This window comes from Electrona antarctica (assembly GCF_951216825.1).
Source record: "Electrona antarctica genome assembly, chromosome: 21".
NCBI classification, from domain to species: domain Eukaryota; kingdom Metazoa; phylum Chordata; class Actinopteri; order Myctophiformes; family Myctophidae; genus Electrona; species Electrona antarctica.
Genome location: NC_136802.1, coordinates 18,951,610 through 18,979,181, shown reverse-complemented (window position 1 = coordinate 18,979,181; position 27,572 = coordinate 18,951,610). Strand labels below are relative to the sequence as shown.

At 42.4% G+C, this 27,572-nt stretch overlaps 4 protein-coding genes across 5 annotated transcripts; 3 read left to right on the top strand and 1 right to left on the bottom strand.

Annotated features, from left to right (window-relative positions):
- The first annotated feature begins 468 nt into the window (after window positions 1-468).
- LOC306914220 (uncharacterized protein) lies at window positions 469-2,800 on the top strand. The gene is made up of 5 exons (XM_079491210.1): window positions 469-549; window positions 642-740; window positions 1,596-1,828; window positions 2,055-2,118; window positions 2,650-2,800. The coding sequence occupies exons 2-5, from the start codon at window positions 642-644 to the stop codon at window positions 2,686-2,688; spliced, it is 435 nt and encodes a 144-aa protein (XP_079347336.1). The 5' UTR covers window positions 469-549; the 3' UTR covers window positions 2,689-2,800.
- Window positions 2,801-2,946: 146 nt separating this feature from the next.
- phf23b (PHD finger protein 23b) lies at window positions 2,947-8,028 on the bottom strand. Its single transcript, XM_079491208.1, has 5 exons — window positions 7,437-8,028; window positions 6,009-6,040; window positions 5,803-5,895; window positions 5,071-5,698; window positions 2,947-4,896 (listed from the first exon to the last, which is right to left on the bottom strand). The coding sequence occupies exons 1-5, from the start codon at window positions 7,462-7,464 to the stop codon at window positions 4,703-4,705; spliced, it is 975 nt and encodes a 324-aa protein (XP_079347334.1). The 5' UTR covers window positions 7,465-8,028; the 3' UTR covers window positions 2,947-4,702.
- A 180-nt stretch (window positions 8,029-8,208) lies between these two features.
- Window positions 8,209-11,288, top strand: elp5 (elongator acetyltransferase complex subunit 5). Its single transcript, XM_079491209.1, has 8 exons — window positions 8,209-8,517; window positions 8,690-8,750; window positions 8,838-8,918; window positions 9,060-9,271; window positions 9,594-9,769; window positions 9,846-9,941; window positions 10,033-10,133; window positions 10,345-11,288. Exons 1-8 carry the CDS (start codon window positions 8,463-8,465, stop codon window positions 10,451-10,453), a joined length of 891 nt encoding a protein of 296 aa, XP_079347335.1. The 5' UTR covers window positions 8,209-8,462; the 3' UTR covers window positions 10,454-11,288.
- A 512-nt stretch (window positions 11,289-11,800) lies between these two features.
- Window positions 11,801-24,305, top strand: LOC306914023 (CTD nuclear envelope phosphatase 1A). 2 transcript variants are annotated; one of them, XM_079490896.1, is made up of 9 exons: window positions 11,801-12,334; window positions 12,436-12,580; window positions 15,912-15,978; window positions 18,455-18,573; window positions 19,410-19,481; window positions 19,675-19,791; window positions 20,594-20,705; window positions 22,025-22,109; window positions 23,497-24,305. In XM_079490896.1, the coding sequence occupies exons 2-9, from the start codon at window positions 12,476-12,478 to the stop codon at window positions 23,555-23,557; spliced, it is 738 nt and encodes a 245-aa protein (XP_079347022.1). In that variant the 5' UTR covers window positions 11,801-12,334; window positions 12,436-12,475; the 3' UTR covers window positions 23,558-24,305. The 2 variants fall into 2 exon arrangements, with proteins under 2 accessions (XP_079347022.1, XP_079347021.1); XM_079490895.1 differs by having other exon boundaries at window positions 11,801-12,580.
- The last annotated feature ends 3,267 nt before the right edge of the window (window positions 24,306-27,572 follow it).

Below are 27,572 nucleotides of genomic sequence, written 5' to 3'. Positions count from 1 at the left end.
TATATGAATGAATATACATCTACTGATCCGCCGTAACCTATACTAATTTAACCCAATCACTCCATTAAAAATGTGTGTAGGTATGAGAGTGGACATTTAGACTAGAGCACCATGGAAAATGCTGAAAATAATCAGAATGAGATCAAACCAGTTCAAACCAGATGTGCAACCCTGACACAAGAGCATAACTACAACATCCAATGATGTCCTTATCATGCTCCCGTCTCTCCTCATATCTACCATTGGTGGGTGGGTGTGCACGTGTGTGCACGTACGCATAGTGTGATGGGATGTTGTCAGGAAAAAACCTTTGGCGCTGCTTGTGAAGTTTTTTGATGGAACCATTAATGCATAATTGGCATGTCTGAAGTCACAGTCTCCAGTATACACACCCTTAGCCTAAACAGTCCTTTTGTCACATATATAAACCCACCCCATACCCTTGACTACAAATACCCACCACACTGGCCATACTAGACAAAGAACTGGAGCCAATATCATCAAGGAACCGCCGACTCAACCCTGACTAACTCTTGTGATTGTGAGAAGGTGAGTTATTGGCACAATCTGCTCTTTGAATGATTTCAACTTAGTTTAGTAAGCATTCTTTTATGACCCTTAACCAAATTTGTCTGCACCAGATGTTTTGTTCCAGATGTGTGCTACCTTTCCTGGCTTTTTACCTGTTGCTGGAGGAGATGTCTGCCTTTCTCTTGCCCAACAGACTCAGACCCAAAAGGGTATGATTTTTATACACAAATGCACACTCAAATTAGTCATTACGTCTGTACACTTTAAGGCTTCTATTATATTTACTTTGCTAATAACAATTGTGGTGTAGTGAAGGAAAAAAACACACATTATCCAGTTCTCCGAAGTGATTCAACACATGGAATTCAATGGCCCAAACCACACCAAAGGGTCACCATGCAACTCCTTGCAACCGTTTGGACCCAAGGAGTTGCATGGCGACCCTTTGGTGTGGTTAGGGCTTTAAATCTTCATTATGTACAGTACACATTAAAGTAAGACTGCAAGCAGTGTCAAACTGATGTAAGTTATATGGCAATGTACATACATTAATGCTTTGCTGAAGATAATTACTATAGCCTATTGGTAGTCATCATCGTCATCATGATGGTGATATTCTTTTGTTCGAACTGTATGGGTAATTGGGTATATTGTGGTTCACCTTAAATATGGATACTACAAGAGAGAATTTCATGTATCCTCTGTGCCTAACCTCCTGAACCTCATGTCTAACCTCATGTACATAGTACTGTACAGCTAGATTGGTAAGTGTATATTTGCCTATGCCTAAAATGTTTCTTTACTGTTTTTCTCCTTCTTCCCCCCCCCCCCCCCCCATCCCCATTTTCTTTTCCCTTTTCTATAAGTGGGGGAAAAAAGAAAAGCAAAAATGATGGAGCTTGCAAAAAACTAAAACTAAAAAACACCCAATTCTTTACACCTGTAAGCCTGTGATGTGACAATAAAGTTGATTCTGATATCTCACAGCTTTATTATTGGGTTGATTCTCTCAGTAATTTATTCAAATGTATTTGATAATTTCTGTGCTTTACTCCTTGTCTTAGGATGCGACCTGGCTGGACCAAGAGTTCTTTCCCAGTCTGCCTGATCGCACTGAGCCGGGAGATCTCTCACTGGGGGACGCAATGGACACAGGCCGCAATCTGGAGGGTCACCATTCCCAGTCTGCCACCCAGTTCCTCATCCCACTGGAGAACCTGTCTGTGCACCACAACAGCCAGCACCGTCACCACCGTAAAAACACTGAGAGGAGGTGTGGACATGATGAACGCAACAAGTAAATAATATTGAACACATTATTTATATGGCATTACATTGATGAGAGGAAAAAAATAAGTTACTTACCTTACCTTACCAGTGTTTCCAAGCACTACAGTATGTGAACTAGACAGATGTAGATGGAACATTGCATAATTTGGTGTTGTCTATCATACCACAAATTCAATGCTTCTTACAGCAGTAATGTGTTACTATCTTGTTTTCCCCTGCCCCTTGCTCTCTAGGAAAAAGATTGCTCCTCTAGATCCCATTGACAGCTCTATTATGACTAGCCACCGGGGCAGAAAGGTAAGACAGATCATTGTGAAAACACTTACACATGTATCTTTTATGCCGTTGTCACGTATTGACTTTTTTACTTTTCAAAACACCGTTTCCGTGAGATCAGTGTCTAGCGTGGTTAAATATAATGTATTTTTGGTGAACATTCCCCCCACAATATGGAAGCTGGGGTTCAAGTGTTTAAGTAAATGTGTCATGTGGGTCATTCCTTTAACGGAAGCCATGCCAGACACGTCTAACAATACACCATTTCTAACACTTTTTGATATTTTTTCCATGACCTTACAACTTAAAGGATGACTTCACCAATTTTCAACCTATCATATCATTGGTCCTTTCCTGACGATGCTCATATTATGCTATTTTTGTCTACAAGGTCGGTGTCTCATATGAGGACTGTGTGGACACTATATATATATATATATATATATATATAGAGAGAGAGAGACACCAATTATTAAGATAGCTTGAAAATGGGTGAAGTCGTCCTTTAAGATCACCTTATCTGTGATTCATGATATGTACATTTTGTTACAGGATGAACCAGACGACCACTTGGAAGAATTCCATAATTAAGGGCATCAATGTAGATTTCCTTTCATGATTGACAGTGCAACTGTTTTCTCAACTCCAATCTGAATTCTGCATTAATTAATTTGTTAAGATTGTTTATGTAATTGATGAATATTTATTCATCTTTCATGAGCTGCCAAACTGATATACTTGTTGACCGTCTCCCTCTAGTGGCTACAATGAGACAATGTTTGCTTATATCGAATGTAAAAGAAAAAGTATATTTACTTGTCTGTATTTAAATAAAATTGAATAAAAACGTTCCCCAAAAACACTTTTATTTTTCAAGCTACAGTTAAAGAAAAACAATATTAGAATGCAGAAAATATAGTATTTGCTTGGCTATTCTCTCTCTTCACTTTCACATATGTACAGTTGTCAAAGAATAGGGTATATACATAGAACTGAAGGAGTGATGGAGAGAGTGCATATGCTATTGGGGACTAAACATAACTCTCCCTCCAGCAAAGGAAAAAGCATGCCACGACTCACGTGGTGTCAACTTATTTTTCTGTACACTACAGTCAACTTCGTTCTCGACGTGAGACAACCATTTTTGTTATGTCCATTCTTCTGATTTGGGAGAATCTTCTCCCACTTCTCAGAAAGCTAACAAAAAAAACCAAAAAAAAAAAAAAAAAGGAAAATAGAAAAACAAAAATATTTTACAACCATTCATGCACATGTCTCTTCTAAGCCACTTCTACATGGTAAAGCATTGGCCCAGCTTTCATTTTATAACAAAACTATCACACCTCGCTCCCAAATCAGATGCCTTTCAATAATGAAAAACAAAACAGAAAATACACATGGAGAAAAAAAACGAAAAAAAAAAAAACAGTTGTCAATGTTCCAATTAGAGGTTGATGATGAATGGCAACCAATAACTGATAAACCAGACAGGGAGAAACATTAAGCGCCGAGATACAAATGCACATAAGTTACATGCTAGCTTAAATACAGCTTACATCAGTTGTAGCAAATAGGCACTGTGCATTAACTAGTTCCATGTTCCCAGAAGGTGGCATAGCCATTTCTTGTTCCGGTTCCGTTTCCCAAAACTTTGATTGGCTTTGCAGCACAAGACAGACAACACATACGTACATAATTACATACACAAAATTAAGCTTTGGGGAAAATGAACTGGAACCGAAAAATGGTTAAGTCACCTTCTGGAAAGCCAGACTAGAGCTGCACAGTGCCCATTATATCCCATAACATCCAAATGTGCAGAGGGCCAAGAAATTTGGATTCACAATTAAAAAAGTGCACTATTGTCATAGTGTGCAATTTCAAATTTAGATCCAGTTTGTGTGCAGTTTTAAAGCAGATTTGATCTGTAACTTTATGTAATTCTTTTTTTTATAAACAAGAGCTTCCAGGCTCAAACATTCATCACAAAGTTAGACCTGAAATCGAATTGGGGGATCCCAAAACAAATGAAAAACAAAATGAGCTGTTGAACTAGCACTAATAGATATATAACAAAAACAAAAAAGGAGTGACATTTTTCCTTCTCTGCAGATATACATTTTGTGTGTGGTCGCTTTCTAGCGATGTACAAACTAAATATGCCTGTCCCTCGATAAAAATTTAAATATCAAATTTATTTTGGAGCAATTTAAGAATTAATGTTTAGCGATCAATATCATGACTTAATTTTCCATAACTTCACATCTGCTGCGAACATCTGAAAACCAATGGGGTGCACGTTTGTGTGTGTGTATATATAGAGTTGTCTTTTAGCCAATTTACAGTTAAAGGGTTAATACAAATTAAATGATTCTCCACCACCCGTTTTGTGTCCAGTTCTCAAAGGCAAAAATGTGTGAAAAACAACTGATGGATAAATAAGAATGGTTGTGATTGTCAAAAGAAAACTTACAAACTGGCAATACAGTTGCCATCCGGGTGAGATTTTAGGCTGTTTTGGCTGTAGGCATTGCCCAAAACAACAGGTGTGGGGGGACAGAATAAGAGGGGAATGGGGCTTGTCATACTCCCAATCCCCTTATCTTTAGGGGTCTTTCTTATGTCCTGACCGCCGTCCGTCCCTACACTTGTGACAGTAAAATATGTCAGGAACGTTAGACTTCTTAATCTTGGCGCACGACAAGTGCACCCATATGCTGCACTGATTGCACTCGATCATGGGCCGACCTGCAAATGGTTTTCCACAGTAACAGGTGATCAAGTCCCATGAATCGTCACCTGCGTAGGCAGAGGAGAAAAAAGAATAGACAGTTACAGGCTGTATTGGGGGCATGTCCTCAATGGGTACATATAAAACTAGTAAACACTAGAAGGATGTGTAGGACAAAGGCATCAAGAGTGTAGATTTTAATGATATACATACTCTTAAAGCACAAGCGTTAAAAGTCTTACCTGACTCCACCATGATGTCCTCATCTGCGATCCAGGTCTCACCCTCACTCGAGCTCATCTCCGCTTCCCTGGTAGACTCCTCTGTCTGCAACTTCCCCAGCCCCTGTGCACCGTGGACGGAGACGTCATGCCCCGTCAGCTCCTCCCTGATAGGTCGTACCTCAGTATGTTGGTGGCCTGTCTCTGAGTCTGTCTCGCTTTGAGTGGCTGAGCTCTTGAGCTTCTTGGGCACTTTTGGCTTTTTGGGGTTTTTGCTACGTTTGATGCGGGCACGCTTCTCGCCTTCGCTGCTCCCGCTATCTCCCACTGCCATGGCCGAGCCCACAGACAACCGTTTGAGTTTTTTGTCCTTCTTGCGCTCTGTCTTAGTGCCAGCCTGGCTGTCGTACAGAGAGTCTTTAAGGCGCATCTTCTCTAGCAGCTGGCTGTCCGAGTGCATACGGCGAATGTTCTTGCCCTTGTTGGCACGGGCTTTGCGGACAAAAGTGTGGATGGTGTGGATGTCAGAGCCTCCATCGCCCCACGTAGCTCCCATAGTGGTGCCACCACCACCGCCGCCTCCACCACCGTCCGCCGACAGCCCTGAACTGTGTGCAGAGCTGGATGATGTGGGAGACCATGAACTCTCCTACAGAAAAATACAATAAAGATTCTTAGTATCCTCCCACAACTTGAGCATTGGGGCAAATGCAAAAGTTCAGCACTTCACAAAACAGTCTCACAAATAAATACCTCTTTTGGGCTGGGGATGTAACCAGCATATGCCAGAACAAAGTTGCAGAACTTGTTGAAGTCTTCAACAGTCCTCTTTCTCCTCTCTGGAGGCTACAAAAGTAAATACCGGCTTATTAAAATGACTTTAGTACACAAACATGCACATGAAGCTAATGGCTAAATCAATAAAATAAACAAATTATTAAAATCAAAAGGGTACCTACCAGAGGTTCTGTTTTGCACGTCAATAATGAATCTGCAACAGAGAAGAAAATTGCCATGTTAGTCACAATGTATACGGTAGTTGTGCAGACAGTAGTGTACAGCGATGTCGTGCATGCTTGCATCGGTAAACGGTGAAAGCCAACGTAGACTAATAGCAGCATTAGCATTAGCCTGCTTATTAAACACATTTCAAGTTTCAACTAATACTGTTGCCATGAGGAAAGGTTTTGTTATGTTACCGTTTGATACGTCCGGTTCGTATAAAAGACAGATCGTGAGATCGATCGACCGACCCATTGTGTCACAGATGTCAAAGAAGTGGATTATTTTAATCTAAACCATCCAGCCAGCGAGCCGAGGTTTAAATGCATTAAGTCGCTAACGATAGCTAATGTCCAGCAGTGGGGACGGGCCTCTCGCACACCACTTGCTCATTCATCCAACATAACCACTCATACATATATCGCATATTATTTATTATGTAATGTTACATGATCGATTGCAGTTCCCATAACCCTTGATGTTTAGTTAGCTTGTTGGCAGTTTGTGACAAGCAGGCAAGAGGCTAAACCGTTATGTCGACTGACTGCTGGGAGAGCGACAGCAACAAGTTTGGATGAATTTTAACTTGCATCACTTAGCCGTGTTGTTGCTGTATGCAAGTGATAGTGGAAGTGACTGTATATCATTGACCAGTGTTAAATACAGTTTGGTCCCCTTATCAACTGATCCACTCAGTTAGCCTGTTAGCTTCCTGGTGGGGTGTACCATTAGCATCATTAGCCAGTATGGTCAGAAAGAAGCGGCGTTGCTGCTGGATGGAAAATCTTGTTTTAAACACAACCAGCCGTCAAAACACCGGCTGAGAGATTCACAGGAGGGTGGTGCTTCAAATTAATTTAACATTTGAGGTTGGTTGAAAAACTATTCGTCGAAGTAGTTATCATGGCGCGTTAGCTGTCGCCGCTTGCTAAATAAAGAGCAGATCTACTAGCCCCCGGCGCGTTGCGAGGCGACGGGGTTGATGGCTTGCAGATCTGTCCTTTTTACTTGCCAACCTGTCCGTCGTTGCGTCGCAGGGTGGGTTACTTACAACCGTTAACCCTACCGCTGTCACCATGTCGCGCTATCGAGATCCATGACACTTTTAAAGTGTTTAATGTCACAACGTCACGCAGACATACATGTTAACTGTCGCAAATAGACACGAGCTTTCAACTTTCATGTCCCGCTTCTTCAAAAAGGGGGAAAAGTCATGATGCACGCGAGCTAGCATCGATGCTAACGCAGCTTTAGCTTTTAATACCCTGTGCAACAACCAAGACAGACATGACAGCGGGCGGTCCGGTCAACAAAGTCTGACTCTGAATGTCCCACACATCAGAACCACATCAGAACCACACAGCGGTGGGCTACAACAACGTTACCTTGATGCTCGGACATTATTTCAAGCATTGTCCCCTCCTCGGAGCCCAGGAGGCCTCGGTGCGTCGGGTCGGTGGCAGCCAGCGGAGCGGTGCTAGCCGCCGAGCAGTAGCCGTGGAGCGATGCCTCCTCCCCGGCGTGGCTGCTGCTCCCTCGCCGCGGGACGAAAACACTCCTTGAAGGACGCTCAGGCAACTTAGCCGAAAAAACAAATCCTCGACAAAACGGCGGGACGTTTGCGGTTCAGTCCCCCGTGGATCCTCGATGCATAAGGGGGCTAATCTGAAACGCCGTCGCCAGGCTGCTAGTTTTTCTCCGTCACCTCACCGCCGTCTATTCGTTATTACATAAATAATCTTCGCAGTGAAACCAGCTATTTTCGGGGGAGCTGGAGGTGAACTCCTGCTAGAAGATCGCGATCACAACTTCCCGGAGGTCCATAAAAGAAACATTTCTACCATCGACGGTCTGCAGTTGAAGTTTCTGTCTTTTTCGCCATCATATTACGGCAAACAAACGAGTGGAGTAGTTGGGGGACTAAAAATACAATTCCGTACGCTCTTCTTGTCTTGCGCGGCGCGCGCACTCACTGATTGCTGAAGTCTCTCGTGGTTGCCAGCGCGCTGGTTGTGTGGTCTCGTGCATGCCGGGTATTGTAGTTTACCATTATGAGCGTGTAAGGCAATGTTGGAGTGTACTGCGGACGCTTCCGAACTACATTTACCGCATGCCATCGCTGTGAATTTGTGAAAGAGATCCATGGGATATGAAGTTATTTTCGGGTGCAGGCACAACTATCAGCTCTGGATCAATGTTATAGATTTTTAAAGACGGGAATGTTTGACATTTTTGTTAATTAACCTAATCTATAATCTTGAATATGTTGGCGTTCTATGTTTGTTGACCTTTCCTTTACCCATACACTGGTTGTCGGTCCTTTATCCAAGGATTTAGCGATGATGTACATGGATATCACGCATCAGGGACATGCTAGCAGCTAGCTGAAGTTACTTGGATCCAATCTGACCATGTTGCTTGACATGGTGCAAGGAATCGAAGCAGGAGGGTTTATTATAATTCAGGGTAAAATGCTGTGATTGATTGAAGTATTTATTAACTGATTGGAGAATTACAGTACATTTCAAGCACAACTCAAACTGCCTAACAATGTCGCATAAACAATGTCGCATTATCTGGCCATAACAATAGCACTGTAATTAAACTTTGTAAATGTAAACTCTACTTTAATTCGCAGATTCTGTAAACTACTCTGGTCGACGCCTTCTCAAGAGCTTCATAAAAGCAGCATTAGACAGGTAGGCAGGGTAGGGTTATACTTTATTGATCGACACTTGGCAGTTTGATCATTCATACAAAACTATTGTTTTCTAATTTCTCTTTAGGGCGGAAGTTGTCCATGTATTGGGCTTTGATGTTAGTGAAGAAGAGCTTAATGATGGATTGAAAGGATCTTCCATTCAAAGGTAATCATTGTCAACAATCAAACAATTGTAGACTATATTTGTGTCATAGCTATAACAAGTAGCCCTGAGATGACTGTCATGTGAACCATGGCTAAGCTAGTATAAGCAATATAACCACCTATTGTTTCTACCACTTTATAGGCTACACTTTCACAATGCATACTTGGACCCCCTTGGATGGACCGAACATCCACCTTTCACAGTTCAACAGTTTTCTGCTGAGGAGATTGTCAATCTTATCAAGCAAACACCACAGTCAAGGCCGGTGACCCTAGTAATTGACTCTATTTCGTGGGTTTTGAGACATCTCAGCCCCTTTGCCATCTGTAAATGTCTTCAGCAACTAAAGAAAGGTATGTTCTATCATCTATACCTGTTTTTATTGCTGGTGTTGTTTATGTTAAGATTATTAGTGTCATATAATGCATTAACTATGTTTACTGGATGAAGGCAAAAAAATAAAATAAAGTGCTCCAAGCCCTACTACAAGAAAACCATCAGACTCAAATTTACATTATGTTTTAGGTCCTTGTAGGCAAAACAATCCAGGAAAATGCCAAATAGACTGTAATGTTAAGTTTGTACTCGCCCCATGTGGTTTTGGGGATCTTTGCCATATTCTAAGCTCTTTGCACAGACTGCTTTCTCCATTGATTTGTCGTCTGTTTGCATTAGGGGGAGCTGTGAGAACAGTTATTGGCCTGCTGCACTCAGACCTTCATCAGCATGGCATCGTAGGAAGTATGGGCCACTTGGCCACTGCAGTCATCGCTTTGACTCCTGGGCTCAGAGGACACGAAGCGGCCGCAAAAACAACAAGACGCTTAAAGTCTGGGAAGGTTATGCAACACGTAAGATGCGTTTCTTGGGATTTTTTTACCACCTACACTGATTTCATATTCACTACAGTTTGTTCTCTGTCCATAGGAAGATATTTTCACGATCAAAAATGATCTTACAGTCACAGTACAGAGCAAGCCAAGTCAACCTGGAACCATACAGGCTGAACCCGGTGAACTTGAGGTCCACCGCTTTTTAATACCATACTCTGTTAACCAGAATAAAGTTTCAGGGCTAAACATAGAGGGACTTAGTTTGTGTCTTGTTTCCACAGGCGGACCCAGCAGCCAACCTGACCTTCAACCTTCGCTTATCCAACACAGAGCGACAAGCCAAGGAAAAACTGTCTCTTCCCTTTGTCTTCAGTAAAGAGAAGTGAGTCAGGTTGCCTTTCCTTTTGGGAGCTGTAATCCAGAGTACAGATATCAATTTCCTTTAATCTTTCTTTTATCCTGCACCTGGCCTAAAAACTGCTTGGATGTGCATACAGCTACTTTACTGTGTGTCAGGCTGCCTTTCCCTCACAAATTAATGTTACTGTTTTGAGGAATTATTCACCAAACCACCCTATCATGTTGTTCAACAGGAAATCAGTTCTCCTTAAATCAGGCCCTGGTTCAGGGAAGATTCTGTATGAGCCTGATGCCAATGACGACTATGACCAGGAGGATCCTGATGATGATCTTGACGTCTAGGCCTAGGGCAGGGCATAGAAACCCACTGGAGTTTCCGTTTTGTGCCAACCTTGCCATTCACGGCTTTCTGCAAGCAACTTAAATGTTATTATGCTATCTGAAATCTAAAGTTGCAATACCAACCCCTAACAGCCCATTAATTGAAACCGAAAAGTCTTATCTGATTGTATAAAACAATGTTATAACTCGCCAACATTGCAGCTGTACGAAAAGCTTGGGTTATCCACTTTGTATCTGTCAAGCTTTTGTTTCATACAAATCCACCATGGACATGTGACTCGAGCTACTTTCGTGTGTGCGCTTGAGTTTGGAAGTGCTCATTGGAAATCACGCAACAGTCCTGTTTTGAAATTGCACATAATGCAGGAGGCAGCAGAACATTGTATTATTGAACTCTGTGAAGTTTTCGTTGTCCCCCTGACCCACTTAAAGGGAATACCACTAATTTTCATCATTTTACTATGACATTAATATACCTTGTGGTATGAAAAATCATTAACATTGTGAATCACATCTTGATGACATCATCAAGATTTGATTCACAATGTTAATGATTTTTTTCATACCTCCAGTTCTAGGAAACACTGAATGGGGGGGACTTTTTATTATTTCCACAAACAGCTCAAAGGTATATTAATGACATAGTAAAATGTTGAAAATGAGTGTTATTCCCCTTTAATAGATTTGCAGTCTCTAAGGATGCTTTTTTGCTTCATTGTATTTTATTCTGGACTTGCCGTAATCACTATCCTGTGAGTAATTTAGGCATACAAATGATTTTGTATTATATTAATATCTATGTATTAAAATAAATTGTGAATACAGCACTACCCCACCCCAAATGATTTATTATTATTCCACTGGGATGTGATTAGCCTAATCTGGGAAAGCAGCATGACATCTAGTTTATTGAGCCATCACTTTTTCCTCAGATGTTTATTTGATTGCCATTATTTATTTTCACTCTGAACTGTATTGTTTGATCTTTTTTTTTAATATATACCAGAAGAAATGGTATGTGAGGTGTGAGTAAGCATTATATGCATTTAAGGTTGTAAAAAGGTTTTAAACATAAAGCTCAGTTAAAATACACGTGTGTTTTGACCGTTATTGCCATTTGCAAGTCAATATTATGTTCAACACCTGTCCTGCCAGGCTGCCACCAAAGTGAGAAGTGAACCACACAAGTAGCAATAGCATATTACCAAAGTGAGTGCTATGTTTATGTATGATTAGTCAGGTAATCATTTTTGACCTAAATGTTACGCCAGATCCTCAATCTAAATTGCAATCGTATTCTTAAATAGTTCCCTCCGTTGCTCGTCCACGTCTGCTGTTTATTTTCTTTCCACGTGGACGTGCTTAGTGCGCGCTCCGTTTGGGTTCCTCTCGCGGAAGTGACGGCAAGGCGACGATGGCGGCTCGCAGTTTCATTCTGGATTTGCAGTGAACTACAAACTGCTTTTATATGCCGACTGGATCCACTCCGGGAACTTTGGGGACGTTTTTCTCTCTTCGGACGGAGAGACGACCGAAGACGCGTTCGCACAGCACTTTAACGTGGCGCCGAGCCGCAAGTTTGAGGCTATTTTTCTCTCCAAGGTTCAAGGTGGTCACCCTACCGAGCTAGCATTAGCGTTAGCTTTGCTCGGCTAACTAGCTAGTTGTTCCACAGACAGACACTGAGCTAGCCTGTCAACGAGCTACGTGGTAACGGCCACCCAGTAAAGTGTAGCATAGTTTTTGACCGTTTTTTGTACGTTTTCTACTATAGTTGCAATGGTATTCCATTCTCGCCAATGAGAGTTTGTGCCACAAGTGTGCAGAGCGAGGTACTCACACGTTTGCTTGGCCTCCTCTTCATCTGAACTGCTCTAAAAGGTTTGCTGTGGCTAAAGAAGTTTGAATATCAACACAAGCTAGCACGTTGCTTGTCATTTTGTCTGAACTTCTATCTCGCACACGTTGTGTGTCATCTAAAGAATTGGAAGACTTGCTGTGGGGTCCTGCGTGCTCGTCAACATGCTGAAAACCCGACAGTGTTTACTTGGGATCCGCACTTTCCTTGGTGTAACGTCCAGAATATGGGGCTTCATCTTATACATCCTCAGGAAGCACCTACGAACGGTGAGCAAGCAGTGCACCATTTAAACTGTCTGTTTGAGAAGTTCGTTTTGTCATGTGAATTAATACAGTCAAATAGGGCCTGATGATGATGATGGCATAACATATATTTAAATATTCTTATATAAACCCATGTAGTGCTTTTTGCTATGTGTTCCTCACCTGAGGCGTGTGGTAAGACATGCCACACGCCAACTCATTGAAAAAAGCTATACGATACATACAAAAGGATAACCCCCAATTATTGTTTATTTCCCCTCTTGCTTATTTCAAATTAAGTCCTGTGTATTCAGTTCATCGAGTAATCAATTATAATGATGAATTATCATTCTAATTCTACTTGGATTGCTGTGTGCACGAGAACATTAATGTATGAATACATATGAACGTGAACGTCACTATCTTGAGGGAAGTATCCTTTTTCTTCAATTTTGGGTTTTTATGAATGAATGGTACATACAATTATACCGCAGAGCAATGAGCATCTCACATTCACACATCTTAATGTATGGAGTGAGTTGCCAGACTGCGGTCACCTTCAGTGGTTTACTATTGCCTCTATAATAAACATGGCATTTAAGGTGGCAGAGGTCCACCACTTTTAGTTACACACAGGTGTTTCACACCTACTGAAGTCGTTGTTATAGATGTGAAATATGAGTGGACTTCGACTCTAACTTTTTATCAAGGGGCATCGGTGTCAGGAAGACTGGAAGAGTGCTCTGGCTTGTAGTATGTTGTAATAGTTAGGATTTTGTCTGCAGTTTATTGTGCAGCACTCACACACTCACGTGTTGTCAACAGGCCCTCAGAGTGAGTATTCCAGTCCAGGTTGTGGGTAAAGTGAAAGGGATTATATCAGAACAGAGACCGCACTGTTCTTTCATACAAAATCTCTCCCTCTCTCTATAGCACACACAGCCACATACATTGTTAAGCACCAGTATGTAATGTAGTACTGTACTGGCACAATGTTGTCAACTGAGAGCTTATGCATTGAGGAATGCAATGTAATGTATACTAATATAGTCTTAACTGTTAAATAGTCTGGACAATGATCAGACCAGAATCATTATCATTATACCTACCTGTGAATAAGTATTAGGATCATGTGTCAAAAATCTGGTTTGAGTTCTTTGACATGTATTTTGTATAATTGTAAAGTGAACTGTGCTCAAATAAATAATGGGGAAATACATTTCCTAAGGCTGTGCTGACATTTCCAGCATTGGCTCTACCCAAAATTCAAAGAGCAAAAAGTTAAATGACCACTAAGAGAACCATCTACCGGGATAACTATTTTTTCATATCTTCATAAGTTTACAGTTCACGATGTGAGGTTAGACAGTATATTATGGTATTTGCATCAAAGAAGAGAAAATAAAAAGCTCAGCATAATTGACATCTAATAACTTAAGTCTACTAAATCTAGACTACAATGATTTGTCCAATATGCATCAGCATGTAGCCTTCTTAGTATTGTCGCGTTTGAACTCTTAATGGCTCATAGCATATTGGATTGATAGGAAATAAGCTCCCTTCTTCCATAGATTTAGCATATCCTGCTGGAGATCCCAATGACTTGTTGCCATGCCTTGACACATCGGGCTGAACAACATACAGAGATGATGGCGGTGGTGGTGGTAACAGTCTGGCAGAAACTGCTTTTGTAGTTTGAAGAAGTCATCTCAAGATAAAGTATGTGTGGCAAAATGTTTTTGGTGGTATTGAAAATCCTAGCAATCAAGAGGTGCGGGGCACACACATCCAAACATTTCTACGGGTGCTCTATAAAATCATAAACTGAATTGTGAACACCGTCCTAAATGCGCTCCAAATAATTTATTTCCAGAGTGGTCAGAAAAAAACAACGTTTCGGCCTCTGTGGCCTAAGTTCATCAAGTATACTGCTTACCTATTTTGAAATCATACATTCGGTATTTCTTATTAAACTATAGAACTATAATTAAAGGTCCCTGCACACTGTTGCGTTTTTTTGATTTTTAGCTGCGTTTTTCCGTCTGTTTTCCAAAAAACGCGTCCAGTGTGCAACCACCTTAATACCTTGATACCACCCAAGCAAGCCTACAACAACCTACATTCCACAATCTTATGCACACAGATATTTGATGAGAAGATGTAAGGCTGTATGTCCTATTATTGCTAATATCCATGACAACATGGCAGCGTAATAGTGCAACTGTGCGGCATAATGTCAATATAATAATGAAGTTGGAACCAGCAGGGCATCCAATATGCACTGGAGAAGAGGGGCTTGGTCAAGAAAGCATAGACTAGAGCTGACTGTGTCAGGTTCCCCCAAAGCGCTCAGCAGCTGTTACCACCAGTAGGCTTTCCCTGGGCTTGCTCTGCCAAGTAGCTCAGGGAGGGAGAGACGGAGGCCGCCTTCAGGGTTTTGGTACCAAGCAGCCCAAGCTTAGTCAAAGTCACCCTGCAAGACCCCACCCCCTGGCTTCATTGACACCCACGGACAGCTGGGGGGGGGGTGACGGATAAAAATAACTGTTAAAGAGAAAAGTACAGAGCCCCAGGGCTGGAGCAGCACTGACCTGGCGCAGGTCGACTCTGTTGTCGCCCCCACTAGAGGAGGGCAGAGAAGTTGGGACTAGTGGATGGACGTTGGCTCTTGGCCGGCGATAACCTGATGCAAGATGGCTTTATCCGTTTCTGTTCTTCTCATATGTGCTGCTGACACATACAAATGTGTGGGTGTACTTAGGTTTGTTTTGTTTTTTAAGATCCCATATATTTGCGGTTAGGGATTACACAAGGCTCCTGGATGATGATCAAAATGTATAATGATATTGGCATTGGCTCAGTATATCAGTCTGCCATTAAAACCTCTTAAACCCCAGGGGGGTTTAGGGGGAAAATCTGCAACATCGGAGTTTGAACCGGAGACCAATTGGGTCTCCATTGACCCGCTGAGCGCTGTTCAGGACAGCCGCTGCCCCAGCCGGCGGGGGCAATGGGGCTCAAGAGGTTAAGTGTTTAACAGAGAGATAGCTAGAAAGAGACTTAGATTATGAAAGAAATTCCCCAAAATAAAAGTGTGTGCGTGTGTGCGTGTGCGCGTGCGTGCGTGCGTGCGTGCGCGCGCGCGTGTGATTCCCCAGTCAACATTTTCTTTATACACTCTCTCTGAGAATAACATCATTTAAGTTATCCAGTCTTCATTTACAACTTCTCTCAGGTCTGTCTGAGATCACCTTATATGACCTGTACACTTTTACAGACACTCTTATGATGTTTATTGATGATATAAGCTTCAGGATTTTAAACGTATGGTTCCTTTTACTTGGTGCATTTGCAGGTAATCCAGTACCAGACGGTGCGATATGACACTTTGCCTCTGTCACCCATCTCCAGAAACAGACTCAGTAAGTACACTTAAAAATGTTTTATAATCTTTAACATTTACTTAAGTTCTATGGTATTCGTGGCTGCTTACATAGCGTGTAGTCACTATAGTGGAAAGAAGGTGGGTAAATGAGTCTTCCTTGAAGCTGGACAACATGCACTGTAGCCTGGCGGGCCACGAGTCGTTATTTGACACTGTATAGACTTAAGAGGAAGAGCCATCACAAGATTGATAAAATGTCCAAGTGGAAGGTGTCAAGCCGTAAACCAGGAAAAGACATGCTCATCAGCAGACAAGAAAAGCTATCCACAGAAGAATTGTCACTGCCCACAGACAAACCTCCCCACCCAAACCATCAATGTGTGCCCTTTCTCACCCTTGAGCCATCGTCATAGTCGTTTTGTCTAGACACAGTAACGGTGACATGAATAATATGAATAATTGCCAATAACTCAGAGGCTGTCCACTGTAATACTCACATCAGGTGTGTCTCTGGAGAATGGAACCAATCTCTTTTAGCTTGGAGGGTGAATTGCACGTCACAAGACATGGCTCTGCATTCACAACAAACAATGCATACCTATATCGTGTTTGTTCGTTCATTCATTCATATACTTGAAACGATGTAATTCTTGTATGTTGTACACGTGTAATATATCTGCCAGATGGATCAGATGCCAGCATAATTTTCATATTATGGTAGAAATCCTCTCGTATTCATTCCCTTACAATTAAACCTATTAGTTTATTGGTTGATTTGGTATATTACTTTACATAGTTTATAAAGTTTAGGGCCAGAATGTAACCCATGGCATTACTCTCTTCAGTTCATCCTGTCTAAAGCATTCTTGTCTAAGGAGGTCTAATGTACCAGATACCTTTGACAGGAGCATGTTTTTTGCAGTTATGTTTAATAGCTAATATATGCTTTGTACAAATTGCTGATGACTGTATTGGTAGTTTGGTGACATGTACAGTATCATGGCTGAAAACTGAGTTTCAGATACATTTCCAAAACTTTGCTCAGCTCACCATTTGCCATCAATGCAGCATCAGCATACCTGACAAATTACATTATTAGTATCACAAACTGACCAGAAACTGGTCCCTGATATTGACAGGCTGGTTAAAGCCAAGAGATGCCAGTAGGGGGTTAGGGCATGGCTCAAATGCCTGACAAGCTGCAAGTCCACAGTTCGATTCCCTGCCAGGCAGCTAACCCATTTGCTGCATCTCACTCCCTTACGGTCTCTTTGCGTTTCCCGTCTCTCTCCCCTGTCACTCATTTAACTTAAATGAGTCACACTGTTCGATGCACATGTAAGCAAAATGCATAAAATAATATTAATTGTCATAATATTGTGATTTATGGTATTTTCTGACAATTATATTATTGTAAATGTCAATAATCATTAGTCTGAGTTTGATTGCTGGAAGCTGCTGTTGAAGGTGCCGTTGTGTTGCCTACATTTACAATTAGTTTTTAATATTTGCAGGCACAAAATGTAGACTACATTTTGTGATTGTGAAACACTTTGTAGTTATAGCAGTGAATGAGATAAAAGAGAACAAGTTGAAAAAACAAAAGCAATGGAAGGTGCTGGGGTATGTGCACAATGTGTTCGTGCAAACACAACTGATCTGGCCCGCATGAAGTTGCAATGTGCCCAATCTGGCCTGTGACCTAAAATGAGTTTGACACCCCTCTAATAATTAGAAAAGCTATTGTGTTTCTACCAAAATCACTAACTCTGCATCTTGTCATTGTGATTAATGTCATTAATGTGCAGGACTGTATCGGTAGATTGTATCTACGCAAATTGATCTCTTTGCGATGAGTGTGTTTACTGGTGTGATATCTAGCTGACGTATTAGTCATTCCAAAGTCATAATCTTGCACCTATTCTTGGACGAGTGATAGTTTTGCCAAGTATATAAACAGAATTTGTCCTCCGAACTCCGATTCCCATGCCACCACTCTACTTCTTGCCGCCCCAAATCAATTGATTGTTTTAATTGTGGTTTTGGCATTGGAACATACACCGTAAATACAAATTACATTTATCTTAGCCTTTAGACTTTGTAAACCGTAATTACACAGGACTGACTGATTATAGCCAATACATGCTATATACTGTTTTATACTTCCAAACGTTTTCAAAAATGTCCAATATTAAATATTGTATCTTTAGTTGTATCTACAACTCTCAACTGGTTACATTGGGGACATGGTGTGTAGATGTAGATCTGCTATCTTAGCTCATCTTTTCTATTTGCTCAAATAATTGCAATCAGGTGAATATGTAACACTTGTGACAAGCTTACAGCATGGTATAATTTTTCCCCTCCTATGCTCAGCTTTGTGTGTTTGTAGTCGTACCACGGAATGTGATTTGATTGGCTGAGCAAGGAATGTGATGATGTATGATGATAAGAGCGCCCCTCACTTCACACAAATGTGATTTTTAATGTGTGTGTACTGTGTTCCCCTCCAGATGCAGTGAAGAGGAAGATCCTGGTTCTGGATCTGGATGAAACACTGATCCACTCTCACCATGATGGTGTCGTCAGGCCCACAGTGAGGCCAGGAACACCGCCAGACTTCATCCTCAAGGTACTCGCTAACTTTGCATTAAAAGAAGTGACAACGTTTACACAAATAATTAGCCCTTGGCTAACCCCCACCCCCAAAAGCGACTGTCCAATGCCAATCCAAATAGTTTAGCAACCGTTGCTGAGAATGGCAAGCTTTCGTCACCTCATAGCTGTCTGTGTTATTTACTTATTTTGCATGGCTGTGTTGTTGAACATATGCACAGCTTAAGGTCGGAAATGTTACACGACTCACCCACCCAGGTGATGGCAACAAAACAATACTAATCAGCGTAGTCTTCCGTGCATTACATAAACTCCTGTCAGACGGTAGTAAGTTGATTGAGTTGCATACTGTCTAACATTTCGTATTTCTAGTTTATTGAAATAATATCATGCACATTTGTCCAGTGAATAGCCTGGTTGACTAGATTTAGAAGACATTTTGAAACTCTTGCTACTGAAACGATTGATTATTTTTATGGAGAAATCCTGTCATTTACCATGCATCTCAATGGGTGAGAAGGACAGCTTGCCATGTCTCCTCTCTTGCTAACGTGCCTATTGGAGAAGGACGGGTTGGGGAGGGACTTAGCGAAGGGCTAATTGGATGTGACTTTTTGTTCTCTACACCCAGGACAACACAAAGAAAGCAAAGAACAAATATGAATCTGAAAATTCTCTGTATTTTATTTTGAATCAAGATGAACTTTATTGTCCCACTTTGGCTTGGGTTACAGTCGAGTCACCCACGTTGCAGCTATAAAAGACAAACATTCCACATACACAAAACAAAAAGAAGCTTAAAATCATACACATTTTATTTAAGAATGTCCTTTTGTTTCCTCTCCCCTGCAGGTTGTCATTGATAAGCACCCAGTTAGATTCTTCGTCCACAAAAGGCCACATGTTGATTTCTTTTTAGAAGTGGTAAGTTTGATTGAAACACTCAAGGTCCACACCATTTAACACACATCATTCATTTAATTCTGGCTCGAGGCCTGTATTTATCATAAGAGCAGAAATGCCACTGAAACAATAAAATCCTCTAGACTAAATGGTCTTTTATGTTTTGACTTGGACCTATACACATCAATTCTAAACTACTTGTGTGTGCGTGCAGGTAAGCCAGTGGTATGAGCTGGTAGTGTTTACGGCCAGTATGGAGATCTACGGCTCAGCAGTGGCAGACAAGCTGGACAACAACAGGAACATCCTGAGACGCAGATATTACAGACAGGTATACTACGCCTACTCTATATAATACTGTATATGTCTAGCCAGGCGTTTGAGACATTAACCCATTCTGGGTGGGAACCCCTTTTGGTGTTTTAAACATTATGTTATAATTTAGCTATTGAAAAATAGCAGACCTATAAGCTCGTAGCGCGCCACTCGGTGAAAATGTGGCGCAAATCCTGACAGAAAAACTGTCAGGATTTAGAAGACATTTTATAAATGTCGAGGTCAGGCCTAAATGGGTTAAGACATTTTGAGACAAAGAACCATTTAAGTTCATACTAATTATCTATAATTTATAAATTATGGATAAGGGTTCAGGACACATGGGACTTTTGGGGGAGGGGATAAAGGGATAAATTATAGACTTAAATGGATCTTCGTCTCAAATCTGCAACTGTTAAGACATTATGATTGATACTGTCTGTGACCTAGGAATGAGAGTTTACTTTTATCAATGGTGGGATATTTAATTGTAATTAAATATAAAAGTGTAATTTATTTTGTTCAAATGTTAAAATATTACTAGGCAGACATGTATACCTTTATCTTCTGTTTATCTATGCTGTGTTCAAACTATGAGATAATAAAACGGCTAAAAAGCCATACTGAAAGGTGATCCAAAAACAAGGGAATTAATAAAGAACTCGGGCCAATAAGCAGAATCCCTAATGACATTGGTATCATTAAACTCTTATCAATTCCCATTTCATTTGAATGCTTTTATATTTGTATTAAGTCTAAAATATGTCATTTGTGGGAATTTAATTAACTTCCCCTTTGCCTCATTTCTGTTTTTGCAGCATTGTACATTGGATCTAGGTAGTTATATTAAAGACCTGTCCGTAGTACACGACGACCTCGCCAGTATTGTTATCCTGGACAATTCACCTGGAGCTTATCGCAGCCATCCAGGTAGGACTGCGTGTTCACTTTAGGGTGATTTAGACTTTGTTGTGCACTGGCAAATGGTGCATTTATATAGTGTTGCAGTCCCGCCCCCTTTCATGACAACTACAGGTCCGGAAGAGAATTGACCATTCATTTTTCCCATAGACATTTCAAGTATTTATTTAAAGACATTTAAGCCTTGGACAAAGCCAACTCTTGTGACAAATCATGACAATAAACACAATGTTTTGGGCCGATCAAATAATTAGAAAGATACCAGCTGCACACGCGCGCAGCCGCGCACACACACATACGTGTCGGCTTCGCATTACTTTACCTGGGTTAGCTTACGTGTTGTACTTGAAAGTTGACCTTAGAATCCCTTGGTCAAATCACATTGGCATGCGGCGTGATAAGAACTAGTGGGTTGTTGCTGGCTGCAATGCTATCCCATTGGCTGAAAGGTCGGCTAGAGGCAAAAAGTGTCTGGTTGCCTAGAGACGAGGCAGCCAATCAGGACGATAGCTCGTACGGCAGCCAATGAGAAAGATGGGTCGCTACTACAGCAAGTGGGCGTGAAAGCCATGCCGGGAAAATAGACCAGCTGTGCTTGCACAGCAGCTGGTAAAAAGAGTTGTACCCTGCCCTTTTTTTCTTCTTTCTAATTATTCGATTGGCCCAAAACGTTGTGATTATTGACATGATTTGTCACAACAAGAGTTGGCTTTGTCCGAGGCTTAAAAGGTTTTGAAACGTCTAGGGGAAATATGAATGAATTATTTTCCGGGCCGGTCGTCGTCATCAAAGGGGGCGGGACTGCAACGCTCTATAGCGCCTTTATCCAAGGCACTTCACATTGTGCATTACATTCACCCATTCACACACACATTCATCCACCTATGGCAGAGGAAACCATGCAAAGCACCAACCTGCACATCAGGAGCAATTAGGGGTTTTTAGTGTCTTGCACAAGGACACTTTGACACTAACTCTGGGGGAGCCCGGGATCGAACTGGGAACCTCACTGTTCCATCCGGCCACTCTACCCCTGAACCACTGCCGCCCCGCCACTGGTGTCACAATCCAAACATTGCTGATCTACAAGCTCACAACACGTTACAGCACATGTGAGACACGGCGCACAATCAAGTAGAGAAGAAAATTCATATTTAATATAAGGCATGTACAGTATTGTCATTTTTGACCTCTCATTGCATCTGATTCCTAACACTGCACACCACACTTCCTAACACACTTGTCCTTCTTGATGTTGTCACATCATTGTCATTTCCTTTGATCTAGTTCTAATTTTTTTTCTGACCGCTGGTGTTTGTGCTCTCCAGACAATGCAATACCCATCAAATCCTGGTTCAGCGACCCTAGTGACACAGCACTTCTTAACTTGCTGCCTATGCTAGATGCACTAAGGTAAGAAGCATCATGACATTGGTAAAGTGATGAATGATTTTATCGCACCTAGAATTAACATCCCTTTACATCGTTGTTTTGTGCAACATTGTTGGTCCTACTACAATACATGTCAAAGTAGAAAAGTGCACTCCTTGGTGCGCACGTCTCCTGCAGGCTAGTTTTCCTACCCAAGGCCTGCAAATGTTGGAACTTAAGTCAGCCATAGCTAATTGGAAATTAATATGGAAAATATAGACGGATACATCTTGATCGCATGGCTAATGTGTACAGATTTGTAAGAAGTTGTAGGTGTAGTAGTAAAAAGTATGTTTTGAAGAAAACTCAAAATAGTGGAAAATGTAGTCTGTTAACAAACACAACTATATGGGGAGAACAGTCATGATTCATGGAATTGAGGGAAACTCACATATGTATTGTATGACCTATGATTCAAGAGTTAGTGGATAACGTGACGTGGGATGTTCCAGCGCCACCATGAGGCTGATATGAAAAATCTGGGTATTCTGGGAAGTTTCACGCTCAGTGGTGTCATGGTAAAAAATGTTACTGGTACCACGGAACGTCACACGCACGTGCACGCGCGTGCATCGCGGCATGCACACAACGGCTGCATAGCCTAAGCCTATTGTTAAATAGTGTGAGAGTTTTAGACACACAAACACAAAAGTAGACTTAAAATAGTCAGACAAACATATTTACTGCACACTAGCGAAACAAAAGTTTGCTTTGGACGAATCACAAATGAATCTGTTTGATGGAGGAGGAGGTATTCTTCTTGTGTGCTGAACACCACACAGCAGCAGTATAGCCTACTGGAGCCATAGCCTACTGCTGTAAGTATGCATGCTTACCGTATAGGCTACGTGCGCTCAGGTAAACAGTTAAAGCTGTTAAGTAGTATCCATTTGAATTCGGCACGGTACTTGACACGGTGTGAAAATAGTGGGGAGGGGGTGGACGCCAGTAAACCTAGACCACTGGGTACTTGGTGCGTCTTGGAAAGTCTGGTGACGCGAGGTTGGTGAGTCTTCTCTTGAATCTAGGGGGACGCGTTCTAGCGTGCACTCACTGCACCGTCCCTGCGCGTGCACGTCAACAAATTACTGCCACCACGGCGTGGTACTGCGTTCTACGAGCATGACACCACTGTTCACGCTGATGAGTCCAATTGTGTCGGTGATTACTGTTCATAAACAGACAGAACAGAAAACAGTCTCTGGTCTTAGGCCGTCTGGCATGGCGGACAAAAATGTGGTGATGTTTTTTTTTTGTGCCATGGATAGTAGCTCTAATAGTTTATACTCTTCATGCTGTAATCATGGTTTTAGACTATAGCAGTTGATTTGAGGCTGTCGCCAACAACTACTGTCTCTCTCTCTCTTAGGTTCACTGCTGATGTCCGTTCCGTCCTCAGTCGAAACCTCCACCAGCACCGGCTTTGGTGATTGGCTGAATTGGGAGGGGCGTGGCTAGGTGACTTGCCACTCCCACTCTGCCGGCTTCCGTCCTGCCCTCCATTCCCACACTGCTGAGCCACTAGCCCTCTAGCAGCCTGCCTCTGTCAGATGGCTACTGAGGAGCAGAGGGTTGGGGTGACTGCCTAACGGGATGAACAGTATGGGATCACCAGAGCCCACAAACTACTGGGGAGGGGGAGCCAGCTGGTTTTTTTTTCTTCCCCTTTTGTTTCTTTTTCTCTGATTCTTTATTTGTACATTTTTTCCCCCAAAAACAAAATGGAGCCTCTCTGCCTTACAGCTCCTGATACTGACTGTGTGCGCGTATGGAGGTGCAGTTGTGTACATGAGTCAGAGTAAGCTTGCTGCGTTGTTAGTCTTTTAAAACTTTTTTGATGATTGTGGAGGGGGGGTGGGGGCAGGATCAGCAAAGGCAACAGACAATTATGGTATTATTTGCTCTTAACTCCTTGTCATCTCGGACATTGCACTTCAGCAGATGACAACCCCTCATTTTACTCTTCTTAAACGTCACAGAGCCAGTGGAAAATATTATAAAGACGACCCCTTTTTAGATGAATCCACGCCCACAACATCAATTTATTGGGTCTCAAGTGAATTCCTGAGGTACTTTTTTTTTTTTTTCACAAGAATGGATAAATGTATGTGATGAATTTTGCTTGCTGTATACCATCCACAGACATCTTTCTGGAATAAATACCTGAGCAGCCTGAAACATTTTTTCTCATTTTTTGTTTTTTTAACCACAGTCACTCTTTCCCCTAAGCTCCTTGTGTGGGACTCTATAGTGTAGACTGGACTGAATAGGATGTGTGTGTGTGACTGTGTGTGTGTGACTGTGTGTGTGTGACTGTGTGTGAGACTGTGTGTGTGTGTGTGCACGTGTGAGAGAGGGGGTTGGGGTTCATGAAGACAATGTGAAATTGTCAGTTACCATAATATATTGCATCAATATTATTGCATCTGGGCCATGACAAAATCTTGCTTTCCCCTCTCACTGTTCAATACCATCCTAATTTCAAATAATAGGACTTGCACTTAATTTCTCTCCTGTCCATCTTTGTTGCTTTTTTTTTTTTTTTAAACCTGCCTCCCCCTAACTACATTGGTTCAACTGTCTGACCCCATCTTTCAATGCCTTCTGAACAATGTCAGTCTTGTTAAGGCTCACAGTGGCTTCTTATTGGCTCTGTCTCCAGGTCTGTGTTACTAATAAAACACTTGTCAGTATCGACCAATTCTTACCTGGCTTATTTTTTTTCCTGTTTCCATGTGCTTTATAAGTGCCATTTATTCTTGGGCCTGTGATTTAACCAATTTCACTGGTTTGAAAACTGCTGTTGATTATGTTATGGTTTTAAATCAAACATTTCTGCTGCCTTCATGTGGTAGGAAAGTCAATTACACTATACCATATGTTGTAGCTTTGTCCATGTCTATGGTCCATGTATATGTATGTATGCTCCTGCTAGGTGTAGCAAATTTGAGAGGACTACTGTACTGTTCAATGCGGTGATCAGTTTTGTTCTAACCCCACTCTGTCATGATTTGTTATTAGTCAAATTGTATTCATGTAATGTCATTCAGTCTAAAGCATTGCATGCTTATGAAACGGCCTGGTTACATTTTTTTTTTTTTTTAAAGCAACAAATGTAAATCAATACAATTATTGGATGGCAAGTTTAAAAAATGTAGTCTTGAACTCGTACATTGGGAGCAGCAGTTAGACCATAAAAAAAAATCAGTCCCTTTAGTTATGCCAAGATTCCTCCCCACACACATTTGTGTGTTGTCACTGCTGTTATATCCTACTACTGGCTCACCTGCCAGTGAGGAGCCCCCACAGGGAGGACGGAGAGCCTTTGCCCTACCCCTCCCGCCCAACTCTTTCCGCTTACAGGTGCAGCCCTAGCCTCTTTCGGGACCCTCGGTACCGCCGTCCAAAATAAGAAGAAACACGCGGCCTGTCACCTGTGGGTGACAGGCCAACCTGTCACCCACTTCTTTTCTGAAATATAAAGCTGTATCAGGACTGCAGAGATAATGTAAATGTATACCGTGTGAGGTTTGGACAAAATCTGTAAGAGTATTAACAGATGTGTTTAGCAAAAAACTGTCTTGGGTGACAATGACAACATGTTACTCTTGAACCCTGTCAGTCCTAGTTGTCGCCCTGCTGTGTCAGTCAGGGCCATAGATTATAAAAATCACACCCGTGTGAAGTAAGTGGTGCAACTCTTTGTGGGGGTCCCCGGGGGGGGGGGGGTTCCAGACCCACATGAACGCACCCAGGGTGCCGGCCCGATTCCGGCGAGCCGCCCCGCATCCGAAACGGTTGAGAAATGACAGAGTTAGCGTGTGGGGGTCCCTCTACTGTACTGTCACTGTACTATACTGGCACACCCGAAATCACCATATATACAGTTAATATGTGTTTGTGTGTGCGTTAGGTTGCGCACAGGTGGTGAAAAACAACCATGCTGTTTCCGTGCTCCCACCCACCCACCCACCCGTGTGAAGTAAGTGGTGCAACTCTTTGTGGGGGTCCCCGGGGGGGGGGGGTTCCAGACCCACAGGAACGCACCCAGGGTGCCGGCCCGATTCCGGCGAGCCGCCCCGCATCGGAAACGGTTGAGAAATGACAGAGTTACCGTGTGGGGGTCCCTCTACTGTACCCTCTACTGTACTGTCACTACTATACTGGCACACCCGAAATCACCATACAGTTAATATGTGTTTGTGTGTGCGTTAGGTTGCGCACAGGTGGTGAAAAACAACCATGCTGTTTCCGATCTCCCACCCACCCACCCACCCGTGTGAAGTAAGTGGTGCAACTCTTTGTGGGGGTCCCCGGGGGGGGGGGGGGGGGGTTCCAGACCCACAGGAACGCACCCAGGGTGCCGGCCCGATTCCGGCGAGCCGCCCCGCATCCGAAACGGTTGAGAAATGACAGAGTTACCGTGTGGGGGTCCCTCTACTGTACCCTCTACTGTACTGTCACTACTATACTGGCACACCCGAAATCACCATACAGTTAATATGTGTTTGTGTGTGCGTTAGGTTGCGCACAGGTGGTGAAAAACAACCATGCTGTTTCCGTGCTCCCACCCACCCACCCAGCCAGCCACACACATAGTCACTTAAGGAAGTGGTTGCACCACTTAAAATGAGGGGTAGTTCCTGAAAAACTGGATGAAAGTAGTTGACTTTACTATGGGAATAACAAATAATTATGTGAACACACTACACGAGTGGTTCTCAATGTGGGGTCCGGGGACCCCCAGCCCCAGGGGTCCTTGAGGGAGTTCCAGGGGGTCCCCAGCTAAATGAGATAGGAACCAAATGGACCCTTATGGGTCTGTAACTCTGAGTGCATAAATGGAACCAAACCAAATGGACCCTAACAGGCCATTTGCACACTTTCAGAGTTAAATTAACATGGATTTTACTATATAAATTGGGGTCCCAGAGATAGAAATGCCATTAAATGGGGTTCCGTAGCCTAATGAATGTCAAACTGGGGGTCCTTGAAACTAAAATGGTTGAGAATCACCCAAATCTTCTCTCATAGAGGTCCCTGACTGGCATGTCTTTTCAAATGGGGGTCCGCGGGCAATAAGTGTCCATTTGGGGGTCCTTGACATGAAAAAGTTTGAGAACCAGTGTACTACTACACTACACAGTCCTTTCCACACACAGGCCATGCCACACTTTCTGTCACCATCCCTACTGCCTCATGTGTTAAGGTTTCTGTTTCTATTAGGCGCCTGTGTTACTGCAGGGCCTCGGTCATATGACAAGGACGCCGCTTCACAGCTCTCTCTGCGTCTCACGGCGCAGGGGTTGATCAAAATAAAATAGGACCAAATGACACAAGCCGCAACAGTGAACGCGTACAAACGTCGCCCAAGACACGAAACACAACTCAATTATGGAGTAAACGGTTACTATTGATTAGCAACCCATTGTATTCCGCACAAAA

Bases quoted from the DNA above. Each gene is read 5' to 3' on its own strand.
- LOC306914023 (XM_079490896.1), top strand. From the start codon at position 12,476: ATGCTGAAAACCCGACAGTGTTTACTTGGGATCCGCACTTTCCTTGGT. The intron at 19,482-19,674 runs GTAAGTTTGATT...GTGTGCGTGCAG, and splicing joins TTGATTTCTTTTTAGAAGTG to GTAAGCCAGTGGTATGAGCT. The intron at 22,110-23,496 runs GTAAGAAGCATC...TCTCTCTCTTAG, and splicing joins CCTATGCTAGATGCACTAAG to GTTCACTGCTGATGTCCGTT.
- phf23b (XM_079491208.1), bottom strand. From the start codon at position 7,464: ATGCTTGAAATAATGTCCGAGCATCAAG. The intron at 6,041-7,436 runs GTAACGTTGTTG...TCTCTGTTGCAG, and splicing joins AATAATGTCCGAGCATCAAG to ATTCATTATTGACGTGCAAA. The intron at 5,699-5,802 runs GTATTTATTTGT...ATTTTTCTGTAG, and splicing joins ACATCCCCAGCCCAAAAGAG to GAGAGTTCATGGTCTCCCAC.
- LOC306914220 (XM_079491210.1), top strand. From the start codon at position 642: ATGTTTTGTTCCAGATGTGTGCTACCTTTCCTGGCTTTTTACCTGTTG. The intron at 741-1,595 runs GTATGATTTTTA...TCCTTGTCTTAG, and splicing joins ACAGACTCAGACCCAAAAGG to GATGCGACCTGGCTGGACCA. The intron at 2,119-2,649 runs GTAAGACAGATC...ATTTTGTTACAG, and splicing joins CTAGCCACCGGGGCAGAAAG to GATGAACCAGACGACCACTT.
- elp5 (XM_079491209.1), top strand. From the start codon at position 8,463: ATGTTGCTTGACATGGTGCAAGGAATCGAAGCAGGAGGGTTTATTATA. The intron at 8,751-8,837 runs GTAGGCAGGGTA...ATTTCTCTTTAG, and splicing joins ATAAAAGCAGCATTAGACAG to GGCGGAAGTTGTCCATGTAT. The intron at 8,919-9,059 runs GTAATCATTGTC...ACCACTTTATAG, and splicing joins AAAGGATCTTCCATTCAAAG to GCTACACTTTCACAATGCAT.